Here is a 16,016-nt window from a genome sequence, read left to right on the forward strand (position 1 = left end):
TGACAATGTGGCGGTGACAATGGCAGTGTGGGGGGTGACAGTGACAATGCGGGGGTGACAATGACAGTGTGGGGGTGACAGTGACAGTGTGGGGGGTGACAATGCCAATGTCGGGGGGGTGACAATGCCACTGTCGGGGGGGGGTGACAATGACCATGTGGGGGTGACAATGACCATGTGGGGTGACAATGCCAATGTCGGACGGTGACAATGCCACAGTCGGGGGGTGTCCCCGGTGTCCCTTTGTCCCTGTCACCAATGTCCCCCTCTGTGTCCCCCCCCCAGCCTCGAGGGCTGCCCGGTGCCCCTGAACGGCCTCGAGCGGCTCCGCCCCTCCCTTGATGCCACCACCGGTGACAATGACAACAACGGTGACACCAACAGCGGTGACGCCCTGTACGTGCTGCGGGGCGGCCCGGCCGGGCAGGGCTGGCACTGTCCCCTGCTGCTGTCCCCAGTGTCCCCAGGGGGGTCCCTGGGCTGTGCGCCCCCCATGCGGGGCTCCCTGAGCATCGCCCGCAGCTTCGGGACAGCCACGGTGGCACCTGGGGACACGGCGACAGCGCCACCCTCGGCGACAGCCACGGTGGCACCTGGGGACACGGGGACAGCGCCACCGGAGGGGCCGGGGGCCGCCCGAGGTCACCAAGAGGAGGAAGAAGAGGAAGAAGGAGAAGAGGGAAGGGCAGGAGTGACACCCCCGGGGGTGTCACCCGTGGTGTCACTTTTGTCACCTGCGCCACCATTAAATGCGATTTATTGCCAAAAAAAATTGGGAGTTTCGGGGGGATTTTTTAGGGCTTTTTGGGGTTTTTTTAGGGATTTTTTTGGGATTTTTTGGGGGGAGTTTTGGGGTTTTTTAGGGATTTTTAAGGGGGGATTTTTGGAGTTTTTTTTAGGGATTTTTAAGGGGGGATTTTTGGGGTTTTTTTTAGGGATTTTTAAGGGGGGATTTTGGGATTTTAAAGGCATTTTTAAGGGGGATTTTTGGGGTTTTTTTGGGGATTTTTAAGGGGGAGGTTGGGGGATTTTTTGGGTCTTGGGGGGATTTAGGGAATGTTTGGGCGATTTTTGGGTTTTGGGGGATTTTTGGGCAATATTTTGGGGGATTTTTGATGAATTTTGGGGGATTTTTTTTGATTTTGGTGGGTTTGGGGATCTTGGGGATTTTGCGGGAATTTTTGTGGGGTTTTTGGGCTGATTTTTGTGGGGTTTTTGGGCTGATTTTTGAGGGTTTTGGGTCTCATCGCGGCGTCTTGACGAAAGGCTCGTGCAGGACATCGAAGAGACGCTTGGCCTGGTTGGGGACAGAGGGACAGGAACACAACCAGGGTCCCCAGATGTCCCCAGGGTCCCCAAATGTCCCCAATGTCCCCAATCCCTTCAGTGTCCCCACTGTCCCCAATGCCCCCCAATGACCCCAGTGTCCCCAATCCCTCCAATGTCCCCAATGCCCCTGGGTGTCCCCAATCCCCCCAGTGTCCCCAGTGTCCCCAATCCCCCCAACACCCCCAACGTCCCCAATGTCCCCAAACTTGTCCCTTTCTGTCCCTCACCTTCTGTGGCCCCACGCCAGGACACAGGGACAGATCCTCCCGTGACGCCCCCACCACGGCCGCCAGCGACTGCGGGGAGGGGACACAGAGGTGACAAAGCCGAGGGGACACTGAGGTGACAAAGCCGAGGGGAGGTGACAAAGCCAAGGGGACACTGAGGGGACAAAGCCAAGGGGACTCCGTGGTGACAAACCCATGGAGACACAGAGGGGACAAAGCCGAGGGGAGGTGACAAAGCCGAGGGGACACAGAGGGGACAAAGCCGAGGGGACACTGAGGGGACAAAGCTGAGGGGACACCGAGGGGACAAACCCATGGGGACACAGAGGGGACAAACCCATGGGGACACCACTGAGGGGACAAAGCCAAGGGGAGGTGAAAAAGCCGAGGGGACACTGAGGGGACAAACCCGAGGGACACCGAGGTGACAAAGCTGAGGGGACACCATTGAGGTGACAAAGACGATGGGACACCAAGGTGACAAACCCGAGGGGACAGAGAGGTGACAAAGCCAAGGGGACACTGAGGGGACAAAGCTGAGGGGACACCGAGGTGACAAACCCATGGGGACACAGAGGGGACAAAGCCGAGGGGACACAGAGGGGAAAAAGCCAAGGGGAGGTGACAAAGCCGAGGGGACACTGAGGTGACAAAGCCGAGGGGACACTGAGGGGACAAACCCATGGGGACACCATAGTGACAAAGCCAAGGGGACACCGAAGGGACAAACCCGTGGGGACACTGAACTGACAAACCCAAGGGGACACCACAGAAGTGACAAAGCCGAGGGGACACCGTGGCAGTGCCACAACCCCCCCCGATGTCCCCAAGTGCCAGCGCTCACCCCGAAGGTCCCCAGCAGGCTCAGGGCGTCCGTCCTGTTGACGGATTTGACGCTGGTCAGGCAGTCGGTCACCTGCGGGACGGGGGTGGCACCGGTCAGGGGACACCTGGGGACACTCTTGGGGACATTTGGGGACATTTGGGGACACGGACCCGGGACAGGAAGTCCTGCTCCACGCGCTCCTTCAGCAGGTCCGGGGGCTTCTGCTCGTAGGACTTGAAGGTCTCCAGGTAACGGCCGGCCTCCTCCGGGCTGGGGACAGTGGGGACATCGGGGACATTGGGGGCATTGGGGACATCGGGGGACATTGGGGACATTGGGGACATCGGGGGGATTTGGGGACATTGGGGGGATTTGGGGATGTTGGGGGATTGGGGACATTGGGGGGATTGGGGGGATTGGGGACATTGGGGGCATTGGGGACATTGGGGGCATTTGGGACATTTTGGGGACATTTTTGGGACATTTGGGGATACTGGGGGGATTGGGGACGTTGGGGGGATTTGGGGACATTGGGGGCATTGGGGGGACATTGGGGGATTGGGGGACATCAGGGACATTTGAGAATATTGGGGACGTTGGGGACATTGGGGGACATTTTTGGGACATTTGAGGATTGGGGACACCTGGGGATGCTTGGGGTCATTGGGGACATTTGGGGATTGGGGAGACTTGGGGACGTTTGGGAACATTGGGGACATTTCGGGACATTAGGGATGTTTGGGGACATTTTGGGGACATTTTGGGGACATTGGGGACATTTTGGTGATGTGTGGGGACATTTTGGGGACACTTTGGGGACAGTACCTCCATGCCAGCAGCAGGGTGCAGTCCGTGAGCAGACAAACCTTGGCCAGGTCCTTGAGGGACTGCTGGGGGTCACGCTGGGGGGACACGGGGGACAGTGAGGGGACAGCGAGGGGACACGGGGGACAGGGAGGGGACACAGGGGACAGTGAGGGGACACAGGGGACAGTGAGGGGACACAGGGGACACGGGGGACAGTGAGGGGACACGGGGGACAGTGAGATGGGGACAGGGACAGGGGCAGGGACAAGGGAGAGAGGATAGAGGGGACAGAAGGGACAGGTGGGATGGGGACAGGGACAAGTGGGAAAGGTGAGGGGACAAGTGAGGGGACAGAAGGGACAGGGGAGATGGGGACAGGGACATGGGAGGGGACAGAGGGGACAGGGACAGACACACACACAGTGACAGTGCCACGGCGACAATGACAGTGACAATGTGACAATGACAATGTGACAATGACAGTGACAATGACAATGTGACAATGACAATGTGACAATGACAGTGACAATGTGACAATGACAGTGCCAATGTGCCAGGGCCACCTCACCACGTCCACCTGCAGCAGCAGCACCTGGAGGGGACACGGAGGGGACGGACGGACGGACACAGTGACAGTGACAGTGCCAAGGTGACAATGACAGTGACAATGACAATGTGACAATGACAGTGACAATGACAACGTGACAATGACAGTGCCAATGTGCCAGGGCCACCTCACCACGTCCACCTGCAGCAGCAGCACCTGGAGGCCGAAGCTCCGCCCCAGCGCCCGCAGCCGCTCGTGGATGTACCCGGGGTGCAGGTGGTGGTACCTGAGGCTGGGGACAGGTGGGGACACTGAGGGACACCTGGGGACATCCTGGGGACACCTCAAGGCATCCCTCAGGTACCTCAGGCTGGGGACAGGGACAGATGGGGACACCTGGGGACACTGAGGTGACATCCTGGGGATACCTGAGGCTGGGGTCAGGGGACACCTGGGGACACCTGGGGACATCCTGGGGACACCTGAAGACATCCCTCAGGTACCTCAGGCTGGGGACAGGGACATGAGGGGACACCTGGGGACATCCTGGGGACAGGGGAACAGCTGGGAACACACCTGGGGATACCTGAGGCTGGGGACACAGGGGACAGGTGGGGACACCTGGGCACACCTGGGGACATTGAGGGCACACCTGGGGACACTTGGGGCCACACTGGGGATACCTGGGGACATTGAGGACACACCTGGGCACACCTGGGGACACTGAGGGGACACCTGGGGACACTTGGGGCCACACTGGGGACACCTGGGGACACTGAGGGGACACCTGGGGACATTGATGACACACCTGGGGACACCTGGGGACACTGAGGGGACACCTGGGGTCTCACCTGAGGAAGAGGGCGCAGCTGGAGGTGCCCAGGACGAAGTCGGGGCCGACGTCCCCGAACTCCCAGGGGACGTTACGGATGAACCGGAGCACGGGGTTGCCGCGCTGGGACGGGGGCATGGCGCGATATGAGCCCCCCCTGTCGCGACATGAGCCCCACATATCGCGATATGAGCCCCACATATCGCGATATGAGCCCCGTGTCGTGATATGAGCCCCCTCATGTCGTGACATGAGCCCCAAACCTGGGGACAGACCCCCCCATGTCGCGACATGAGCCCCAAACCAATGACAGCAGGGAGGGACAGACCCCCCCCCCCCCATGTCACGATATGACCCCACCCCCTATGAAATCAGACTCTCCCCATGTCGCGACATGAGCCCCAAATCCAGGGACAGCCACCACCCCCCCCATGTCGCGACATGAGCTCATCCCCACCACATCAGGGACAGACCCCGCCCATGTCGCGACATGGACCCACTCCTGTGATATCAAGGGTGAGGCCCCGCCCATGTCGCGACATGGCCCCGCCCACCTGTCGCGGGCTGACGATGATGCTGCTGCTCTTGGTGCCCGGTTTGAGCACGGGCAGGGCCGGCACCTCCTGAGGCTGAGCCCGGTCCCGGTTCTGGTCCCGGTTCTGGTCCCGGTTCTGGTCCCGGTCCCCGGGGGTCAGGAGGGGTCCTGAAGGTCCCGGGAGGGGTCCCGAGGGGGCGGTTCCGGTGGCTCCGGGATCCCGGTCCCGGTTCTGATCCCGGCTCTGATCCCGCTCCCGGTTCTGGCTCTGATCCCGGTCCCGCTCCCGGTTCTGATCCCGGTTTTGGTCCCGGTTCTGGTCCCGGTCCTTCCCGGTGCCCCCCGAGCCCCTCACCACGAACTCAGCGTAAGAACCGGGACCGGGCGGGATCGGAACCGGCACCGGATCCCGAACCGGCACCGGGCCCGGGGGGGGCGCAGAGGAGGCTCTGAAGAGCGACGGGACCTGGCGGGAACACCGGGACAGCTCCGGTGACACCGGGACCGGACACCGGGACAGCTCCGGTGACACCGGGACAGCTCCGATCACCCGCGGGGACACCGGGGCCACCATCCCCGACCGTTCCCGGTTCTCCGTTCCCCGGTCCCCCGTACCATTCCCGGTTCCCCGTTTGGTCCCCGGTGTCCCCAACCCCCCGTTCCCGGTCCCCGTTCGGTTCCCGGTCCCCTCCCGCCACCGCCGGTACCGGGGCTTCGTCGGGACTCTCCTGCCGAACCGTGAACCGCCGCCGCTTCCCCCCCGCTGCCGCTGCCGGTGCCGGGTCGGTGGCGGCTCCGGGATTCGGGTCCGGGTCCGGGTCCGGATCCATGGCGGGGTCCGGGATCGCTTCTGGGGGTCCCGGGGTCGGTTCTGGGGTCCTGGGGTCGATTCGAGGGGATCTGGAGCCGGTTCGGGGGGTCCCGGGTTCTGTTTTGGGGTCCCGGGTTCTGTTTTGGGGGTCCCGGGTTCGGTTCTGGGCTTTCGGAGCCGCCGCGCGCGCTCCGGCGCCGCGGAAGGGGCGTGGCCTCTGCCCTCCCTCACGATTGGACCAGTACGCTGTCAATCAAACCATCGCACCACGCCCCCTTTCCTGCAATAGGAAAGGGCGGCACCTCCGTGCGTTTGGTGGGCGTGGCTACGGAGCAAAGACCACGCCCCCTTCCGTGTGACAATGACAGCCCGGGGGGACACCGGGGGTGACACCAAGGGGACACCGAGGGGACACCGGCGGTGACACCGATGGGGACATCGAGGGGACATCGAGGGGACACCGAGGGGACACCGGGAGGACCCCAAGTGCCAGCACCAGGAGGGGACAAGGAGCCGGGGATGTCCCCAAATGCCACCAAAGGCTCAGAGCCCCCTCGGTGCCGCCGCTTTATTCCCCGCCAGCCCCGGGCGGCTCCCGGTGCCTCCCGGTGGCCCCCGCAGGTGACACAGGCGGGGCCACACTCGGGGGTCGCGGCTGGCCCGGGCCAGCAGTGTCGCGATGTCGCCGCAGTGTCGCGATGTCGCCCTGGGTGCGCCGGTTGTGGCGGAGCAGGGCCCCGGTGCGCAGCAGGGACCGGTGGGGACACGGCGACAGCTCCGGTGCCACCGGGGGACACCGGGGAGTCCCCTCCGGACCGGGGATGGCGGCGGGCGGAGAGCGGAGCAGCGGGGACCGGCGGGGACGCGGCGACAGCTCCGCGGGGACACCCGGTGGCACCGGAGGGCACCGGGGGCTCCCGTCCGCACCGGGGACGGCGGCGGGCGGGGGGCGCAGCAGGAGCGGCCGCGGGTCCCGAGCGGCTCCCGGGGGCTGCGGGAGGGACACGGGAGGGTCAGGAGGGGACAAAAGGGACCGGGGACAGAGGCACGGAGCTGCCCGGTACCGGAATCATGGGGTTTGGATCAGCCCGGTACCGGAACCGCGGGGTTTGGGACAGCCCGGTACCGGAACCGCGGGGTTTGGGACAGCCCGGTACCAGATCCAGACCATCCCGGTACCGGAACCGCGGGGTTTGGATCATCCCAGTACCGGAATCACGGGATCCAGACCATCCCGGTATCGGCACCATCGGGATTTGGACCATCCCGGTGCCGATCCCGGTCACCTGCGGCCTCGGGAGGGCGCGGCCGGGCCCGGGCGGCTCCTCCGGGTCCGTCCCCTCGCACCGGCCTAGGTGCTCCGAACCGGAATCTGCCGGGGCGGGAATGAGCCCGGAACGGGGGACGGGACCCCGGCACCGGGACAAGGGATGGAAACCGCGGGACCGGGGCAAGAGACCGGGACAAGAGATGGAAACCCCGGGACCGGGACAAGGGATGGAAATCCCGGCACCGGGACAAGGGATGGAAGCCCCGGCACCGGCAGCACCGGGCCCGGGACCCCCGGGCCGCCTCCGCCGCCCACCTGAGAATCCCGAGTCGTGCTCGGAGTCGCTGCCCGGGGGGGGCCGCGCCCTTTTCCGGGGGGTCCCCGGGGGCGGCGGGGACGGGAGAGACCTCGGGGCCACCTCCGGGGCCACCTCCGGGGCCACCCCCGGCTCGTCCGGCATCGGGGACACGGGGACCCTGCGGGGGTGGCCCGGTGACAGCGGGGGGGGCGGGGCGTGGAGTCCCCTCCAATGTCCCCTGTGTCCTTCAGTGTCCCTTGTCCCCAAATCCCCCCTGTCCCCGTGTCCCCAAATCCCCCCTGTCCCCGTGTCCCCAAATCCCCCCTGTCCCCGTGTCCCCTGGTGTCCCCCAAATGTCCCTCGTCCCAAAATCCCCCCTGTCCCCCTCAGTGTCAATGTCCCCAAATCCTCGCTGTCCCCTCCTGTCCTCCCCTGTCCCACCTGGTGTCACCTGTCCCCAAATCCTCCTCACTGTCCCCTCCTGTCCACCTGTCCCCATTAGTGTCACCTGTCCCCAGATCCCCCCTGTCCCCATTAGTGTCACCTGTCCCCAAATCCTCCCTGTCCTCCTGTGTCCCCCTGGTGTCACCTGTCCCCAAATCCCCCTCGCTGTTCCCCCCTGTCCCCCTCAGTGTCCCCTCAGTGTCCCCTCCTGTCCCCCCACCGTATCTGCCTGGCTCCGGTACCGGCCAGGGAGTCCCGGAGGCTCCGGTACCGGTACCGGCCGGGAGGTCCCTGCCCGGGGATCCGCTCCCGTTCGGGGATCCCGGTCCGGTCCGGTCCGGTCCCGTTCAGGGGTCCCGGTCCCGTTCAGGGGTCCCGGTTCCGATCCCGGTCCCGTTCGGGGGTCCCGGTGCCGGTTCCAATCCTGTTCAGGAGGTCCCGGTCCAGGTGCCGGTTCCGGTCCCGGATCCGGTTCCGGTCCCGGTCCCGTTCGGGGGTCCCGGTTCCGATCCCGGTTTTGGGGGCGGGGGCGAATCTCGGCCTCCCCAAACCCCGCCCACGTCCCGCCCCCTGAGTTTGACCGACAGCTCCATCGACCAATAGGAGCTCCCGATTCAGGTCACGTGTCCTTCTCGGGCAACGTGCGGCCGCGGGGCCGGTGCTGGGACACGTGAGGGGGCGGGGCCTGATCGGGACACGTGACTTGCGAGAGGAGGGGGAGGGAGACACGGAGAGACCCCCGGGACCCCCCCAAAATTAACGGGGACCTCCCCAAAATAACGGGACCCCTCTTCAAATTAACGGGAACCCCGGGACACCTCCCTGAATTAACGGGACCCCCCCAAAATTGCCGGGACCCCTCCCCGAATTACCGGGACCCCCGAGACCCTTCCCCAAATTAACGGGGACTCCTCCCCAAATTAACGGAGACCCCCAGGACACCCGCGAATTAACGGGGAGCACAAGGACCCCCCCCCGAATTACCGGGACCCCTCCGCAAATTAACGGGGAGCCCCCGGGACCCCTCCCCAAATTACCGGGACCCTTCCCCGAATTACCGGGACTCCCGAGACCCCTCCCAAAATTACCGGGACCCCTCCCCGAATTACCGGGACCCCCGAGATCCTTCCCAAAATTAACGGGGACTCCTTCCCAAATTAACGGGACCCCCCCGGGACCCCTCCCCGAATTACCGGGACCCCCCAAATTAACAGAGACGCACGGGACACCCGAGAATTAATGGGGACCACTGGGACCCCTCCCCGAATTACCGGGACCACCTCCCGAATTACCGGGACCCCTCCCCGAATTACCGGGACCCCCGAAACCCTTCCCCAAATTAACGGGGACTCCTTCCCAAATTACAGGGAGCCCGCGGGACCCCTCCCCGAATTACCGGGACCCCTCCGCAAATTAACGGGGAGCCCCTGGGACCCCTTCCCAAATTAAAGGGAGCCCCTGGGACCCCTTCCCAAATTAACGGGACCCCCCCGGGACCCCTCCCCAAATTACCGGGACCCCCTAAATTAACGGAGACGCCCGGGACACCCGCGAATTAACGGGGAGCACCGGGACCCCCCCTCGAATTACCGGGAGCCCCAGGACCCCTCCCCAAATCACCGGGACCCCTCCGCAAATTAACGGGGCGCCCCTGGGACCCCTCCCCAAATTACCGGGACCCTTCCCCGAATTACCGGGACTCCCGAGACCCCTCCCAAAATTACCGGGACCCCTCCCCGAATTACCGGGACCCCCGAGATCCTTCCCCAAATTAACGGGGACTCCTTCCCAAATTACAGGGAGCCCGCGGGACCCCTTCCCAAATTACCGGGACCCCTCCGCAAATTAACGGGGAGCCCCTGGGACCCCTTCCCAAATTAACGGGACCCCCCCCGGGACCCCTCCCCAAATTACCGGGACCCCCTAAATTAACGGAGACGCCCGGGACACCCGCAAATTAACGGGGAGCCCCTGGGACCCCTCCCCAAATTACCGGGACCCTTCCCCGAATTACCGGGACTCCCGAGACCCCTCCCAAAATTACCGGGACCCCTCCCCGAATTACCGGGACCCCCGAGATCCTTCCCAAAATTAACGGGGACTCCTTCCCAAATTACCGGGAGCCCCCGGGACCCCTTCCCAAATTAACGGGCCCCCCCCCCCCCGGGACCCCTCCCCGAATTACTGGGACCCCCAGGACCCCTCCCCAAATAACCGGGACCCCTCCGCAAATTAACGGGACCCTTCCCCGAATTACCGGGAGTCCCGAGACCCCTCCCCAAATTACCGGGACCCCTCCCCAAATTACCGGGACCCACCGAACCCCTCCCCAAAATAGCGGGAACGCCCGGGACCCCTCCCCGAATTACCGGGACCCCTCCCCAAATCACCGGGACCCCCGGGACCCCTCCCCAAATTGGGGCTCCCTCGTTCCCTGGAGCTGCTGCTCTACCCGAAGGAAAACCCCAAAAATTGGGAAAATTCCCCCAAAAAAGTAGGAAAATCCCCCCCAAAAATGGGAATAACCAAAAATGGGAATAATCCCCCTAGAAATGAGAATAATACCCCCCCAAAAAAAGGGAAAATCCCCGAAAAAAATAGGAAAATCCCCCCCAAAATTGAGACATCCCCCCCCCCCCGCTCCCCAAAAAGCGGGGAAAGCCCCAAAAAATGTGGGACAAATCCCCCGAAAATGGGAATCATCAATACAAAGAGTTAGGGACAGTCCGGGTACCTTTTTCTGGGCAGCACGAGCCCGAAAAAGGAACCCACGTTAACAGAGGATTAACCCTTTAAAGTAATAACCTGTTGCATATTCATAGACCTCATTAGTGATGCATAAATTCCACTCGAACACGGGAATCAATCTGTCTGTCCTGGATTTATTAATTCAGCTGTCATATTCCAGCTGAATTAATAAATAAAGATAAATTTATAATAATTTCATTATGATAATCGTGACACAAAATAGTCCCACTCTCGGTGCCGGGAGCGCGGAAGGCGAAAACGCGGAGGGATACCAGGGATCGGGTGTGCAGTGCTACCCCCTGCGGAGGGATCTCTCGGTGATGCGGCCGTGCCGCATCAAGCTCCGGCAGCGGCGGAGACGCGGAAGGATACACGCAAGCCGCTGCAGTTTTCGCTTGCTGTGCTGCCGTGTACGGACCCCGTGGCGGCGGAAGCGGCGTGCCCGGGCACGGGGATGCCGGCTGTGACCGGACAGCGGCGGAAGCGGCTCGGAACCGGGACCGGGCTGCACCAAAACTGCGGGAAAGCAGCGGCGGGGTGGCGGCAAGCTCCGGCAGCGGCGGAGACGCGGAAGGATACACGCAAGGCGCGGCAGTTTTCGCTTGCTGTGCTGCCGTGTACGGACCCCGTGGCGGCGGAAGCGGCGTGCCCGGGCACGGGGCTGCCGGCTGTGACCGGACAGCGGCGGAAGCGGCTCGGAACCGGGACCAGGCTGCACCAAAGCTGCGGGAAAGCAGCGGAGAAGGGGGGCGGCGGCGGGGCCGTGCAGATAAAACCGCGCATGCGCGCGGCAGATCCCGGAAGCGGCGCTGTGGTTGGATGAGGCGGCGCGGAGTGATATCGCTGCTGCGGCGTTGTAGCAACTGCGCATGCGTGGTTTGCTGCACTAGGGCAGCGTGAGGGAGCCAACATGGCGGGCGGGGGGGCGCGGGAGGTGGCGGAGCCGCAGAAACGGGAACGGGGCCGCGGCCGCAGCCGTGGAAGGCAACGCCGGCACGGCCGTGGTCGCAGGAGGCGGCGGAGCCGCGCCACGCGGCAGCTCTGAAGCGGGGGCCGTGCTGGGGAAGGCGCGGCTCGGCGCGCCGTGGAGCGGCAGCGGCAGGAGCGGAAAAGCGACCGCGGGCGGCGGCGGGGCGGCCCCGCCAGCGGGAGATGATCCCGGAGGGGCGGCGGGAGGCGGGAGGAGCGGCGGGGAGGCGGCGGGAGGCTGCCGCGGGCTGGGGGGGCGGCCGGCCCGGCGGGCAGGTGCGGCGCGGCAGGCGCGGCAAAAGCCGCGGCCACCGGTGCGGGCGCCGCGGCGCCGGCACGGGGGGGCTCGGCGGGCTGGGGCGCTCCGGTCCCGGCGCAAGCGGTGCCGTGCCGGGACCGGGGGATGGCGCTGAAACGGCGGCAGGGACGGGATTAAACACGGGCGTCTGCCCCGCCGCGGGGCCCGTGGGCGGCTCGGAGCGCCGGGGTTGGGGGGGGCGGCACCGCGCACAGGGGGCGCTGGGGACGCGGCGCGGCCGCGCCGGGCGCGCTCGGCACCGCAGAGCCGGGAGGTGCAGGGAACGGCAGAGACGCAGCGGCAGTGACGTGGCTCGGGCCAGCACCGGCCCCGCTGGGTCGGCAAAGGGGGCGAGGGGACGGGGGGGGAAGCGGCGGCGGCGGCAAAAGGGGGCGGGGCCGCGGTGACGCCGGTGGGCGGGGCCGTAAAAGCGGAAGTGAGGCGCGGGTCCCGCGGTAGCCGCGGCAGCCGGGACCGACGGGACGGCAAAGGCGGGGATGGCGGGAGCGGCGGGAGGGGCCGGGGCGCGGGGCGGGAGGGGCGAGCACGGCCGCGGGTACCGTGGGGTCCGGCGGGGAGGTGGGGGCGTGTCCCGTTAAAGACTCGCGGCGGGAAGGGGCGGAGTCGCGGCAGGGGCGGAGCTGGGCGGGGCGGCTGCTGCGGGCACCCCCCGTGCGGCAAACGGAGCTCGAGCGGCGCCCGGCGGGCTGGGAGCGGCCCCCGGCAGCCATGGCCCGGCACGAGAAACGAATAAAGAGCTTTAAAAACGTGTCCGGAGTTTCTGGTTTAAATGGCTGAACGGCAGTTTTGCGACAGTCGCGCTTAACGGCCCCTTTTGCGACAGTCGCGGTTTGCCGCAATTTTGCGACAGTCGAGCTTTACAGCAGTTTTACGGCAGTCGCGCTTTACGGCACCTTTTACGACAGTCGCGCTTTACGGCCCCCTTTGCGACAGTCGCGCTTTACGGCACCTTTTGCGACAGTTTTGCTTTACGGCACCTTTTACGACATCCGCGCTTTACGGCCCTTTTTACGACATCCGCACTTTACGGCCCCTTTTACGACATCCGCGCTTTACGGCACCTTTTACGACAGTCGCGCTTTACGGCCCCTTTTGCGACATCCGCGCTTTACGGCACCTTTTGCGACAGTTTTGCTTTACGGCGCCGTTTGCGACAGTTTTGCTTTACGGCACCTTTTACGACATCCGCGCTTTACGGCACCTTTTGCGACAGTTTCGCTTTACGGCACCTTTTGCGACAGTCGCGCTTTACGGCACCTTTTACGACAGTTTTGCTTTACGGCACCTTTTACGACAGTTTTGCTTTACGGCACCTTTTACGACAGTTCTGCTTTACGGCACCTTTTACGACAGTCGCACTTTACGGCCCCTTTTACGACAGTTCTGCTTTACGGCCCCTTTTACGACATCCCCGCTTTACGGCCCCTTTTACGGCATCCGCGCTTTACGGCACCTTTTACGACAGTCGCGCTTTACGGCACCTTTTACGACAGTTCTGCTTTACGGCACCTTTTACGACAGTCGCGCTTTACGGCACCTTTTACGACAGTCGCACTTTACGGCCCCTTTTACGACATCCCCGCTTTACGGCCCCTTTTACGACATCCCCGCTTTACGGCACCTTTTACGACATCCGCGCTTTACGGCACCTTTTACGACAGTCGCGCTTTACGGCCCCTTTTGCGACATCCGCGCTTTACGGCACCTTTTGCGACAGTTTTGCTTTACGGCACCTTTTACGACATCCGCGCTTTACGGCACCTTTACGACAGTCGCGCTTTACGGCACCTTTTACGACAGTCGCGCTTTACGGCACCGTTTACGACATTTTACGACAGTCGCACGTTTCGGTACAACTTTTTATGGAACTTTTCCGGTATTTTACAGCACTTTACGGGGTTTTTTTTGTTTTTTATTAATTTTTAATTAATTTAATTTTTTTCATTTTTTCAATTTTATTTTTAATTTTGTTGTTTTTAAAGCTTTTTATTTTATTTTTTAAATTTTCTCGAATTTTTTATTTAATTTTTATTTTTAATTTTACTATTTTTTCAGCATTTTTTTTTATTTTTTATTTAATTTTTATTTTTAATTTTTCCATTTTTAAAGCTTTTTATTTCATTTTTTAAATTCTATTTTTAATTTTTTTTTACTTTTTCTATTTTTAAAGCCTTTTTTTTAGTTTTTAAATTTTATTTTTTATTTAATTTTTAATTTTTCTATTTTTAAAGATTTTAAATTTATTTTTTAATAATAATTTTTTTATTTCATTTTTATCTTTAATTTTTCTATTTTTATAGCTTTTTAATTTATTTTTTTAATTTTTTAAATTTAATTTTTATTTTTAATTTTTTCTATTTTTAAAGCTTTTTCTTTCATTTTTTAAATTCTATTGTAAATTTATTTTTACTTTTTCTATTTTTAAAGCTTTTTATTTTATTTTTAAATTTTTTTTATTTGATTTTTATTTTTATTTTTTCTATTTTTAAAGCTTTTTATTTCATTTTAAAAATTTTATTTTAAATTTATTTTTACTTTTTCTCTTTTTAAAGCATTTTTTAAATTTTATTTTTTATTTAATTTTAGTTTTTAATTTTTCTATTTTAAAGCTTTTTATTTTATTTTTTAAAAATAATTTTATTTTTTATTCCATTTTTATTTTTAATTTTTCTATTTTTATAGCTTTTAAATTTATTTTTAAATTTTTAAAATTTAATTTTTATTTTTAATTTTTCCATTTTTAAAGCTTTTTATTTTATTTTTTTAATTTTATTTTTAATTTATTTTTACTTTTTCTATTTTTAAAGCTTTTTATTTTATTATTTAATTTAATTTTTTATTTAATTTTTATTTTTAATTTTTCTAGTTTTAAAGCTTTTTATTTCATTTTTTAATTTTATTTTTAATTTTCTTTTACTTTTTCTATTTTTAAAGCATTTATTTTATTTTTAAATTTTTTTAATTTTTCTATTTTGAAAGCTTTTTAAAATTATTTTAATTATATTTTTAATTTAATTTTAATTTTTAATTTTTCTAAAGCATTTATTTTATTTTTCTATTTTTAAAACTTTTTTAATTGTTTTTAATTTTAAATTTTCTTTTTTTTTTAAATTTTTCTATTTTTAAAGCTTTTTATTTTATTTTTTTAATTTTATTTTTTATTTCATTTTTATTTTTAATTATTCTATTTTTAAAGCACTTATTTTATTTTTTAAAATTTTTTAAAAATATTTTTAATTTTTCTATTCTTAAAGCTTTTTATTTTATTTTTTAAATTTTATTTCTTATTTAATTTTTATTTTGAATTTAACCTTTATGGTTTTTTTTTCTCTGTGCCTCAGTTTACCACTGGGTGGAGTTTTCCTCCCCCTTTATCTGTGCCTCAGTTTCCCCCCTCATTCCCCATTTCTGTGCCTCAGTTTCCCTCCCATTTTCTCTCCTGTGCCTCAGTTTACCCCTGGGTGGAGATGTTTTCTGTGCCTCAGTTTCCCCCTGTTTCTCTGAGGGGCGGAGCATAACCAGGGACATGCCCAGGGAGGGGTGGGGCACAACCAGGGACACGCCCAGGGAACCTCAGGCCACGCCCAGAATGAGGTTGAACACGCCCATCAAAGCTCAGGCCACGCCCCCACCAAAGCTGTGAATGGCGCTGCCGGATCTGGACACGCCCCTACTGTGACAGGCCACGCCCCCCATTAAACCTGCTCTGTATTCTGTTCTGTGCATTTAAGGGGCGGGGCTAATGCAGAGGGTGGGCGTGGCCAGTTTGGGCGTGGTCATTCTGCAGTGGGCGTATCCAACGTGAAGGGGCGTGGCCAGACGAGGAGGAGCGCCGTGAGTGGTTGGCGGGTGGTGACGGCTCGGTGGAGTGGGCGGAGCTTCCTCTGAAGAATGTGGGCATGGCCATTCAAACTCCGCCCCCCAAATGCATAAATTTACATTTTAATTTCAATTTTTCCTGTAAAAAAACCGTTTATTGGTGCAAATAAAGTGAAAAACCCAAAAGTGACTTAAAAAAACCACCCCAAAGTGGGGGGTGGGGGAAACGGGGGAA

At 58.6% G+C, this 16,016-nt stretch overlaps 1 protein-coding gene across 4 annotated transcripts; it reads right to left on the reverse strand.

Moving 5' to 3' along the window:
* Positions 1–667: 667 nt before the first annotated feature.
* Positions 668–6,254, reverse strand: LOC139585793 (DNA excision repair protein ERCC-1-like). 4 transcript variants are annotated; one of them, XM_071418746.1, is made up of 9 exons: positions 5,811–5,944; positions 5,123–5,569; positions 4,588–4,691; positions 3,929–4,028; positions 3,208–3,284; positions 2,553–2,652; positions 2,401–2,472; positions 1,557–1,625; positions 668–1,297 (listed from the first exon to the last, which is right to left on the reverse strand). In XM_071418746.1, the coding sequence occupies exons 1-9, from the start codon at positions 5,931–5,933 to the stop codon at positions 1,244–1,246; spliced, it is 1,146 nt and encodes a 381-aa protein (XP_071274847.1). In that variant the 5' UTR covers positions 5,934–5,944; the 3' UTR covers positions 668–1,243. The 4 variants fall into 4 exon arrangements, 2 of the variants coding, with proteins under 2 accessions (XP_071274847.1, XP_071274848.1); XM_071418747.1 differs by lacking the exon at positions 1,557–1,625 and having other exon boundaries at positions 5,811–6,254; XR_011677318.1 differs by lacking the exon at positions 1,557–1,625 and having other exon boundaries at positions 1,164–1,297; positions 3,924–4,028; positions 5,811–6,253.
* Positions 6,255–16,016: the final 9,762 nt, after the last annotated feature.

Source organism: Agelaius tricolor, unplaced genomic scaffold (genome assembly GCF_023055355.1).
Source record: "Agelaius tricolor isolate 1412-34295 unplaced genomic scaffold, bAgeTri1.0.p SCAF_90, whole genome shotgun sequence".
NCBI classification, from domain to species: domain Eukaryota; kingdom Metazoa; phylum Chordata; class Aves; order Passeriformes; family Icteridae; genus Agelaius; species Agelaius tricolor.

What these genes read in the sequence shown, in the direction of transcription:
- LOC139585793 (XM_071418746.1), bottom strand. Translation starts at nt 5,933, where the DNA reads ATGGATCCGGACCCGGACCCGGACCCGAATCCCGGAGCCGCCACCGAC. An exon ending in TGCTGCTGCAGGTGGACGTG is followed by an intron (nt 3,285 to 3,928) that starts GTGAGGTGGCCC and finishes GTGTCCCCCCAG; the next exon opens with CGTGACCCCCAGCAGTCCCT. An exon ending in ACCCTGCTGCTGGCATGGAG is followed by an intron (nt 2,653 to 3,207) that starts GTACTGTCCCCA and finishes CACTGTCCCCAG; the next exon opens with CCCGGAGGAGGCCGGCCGTT.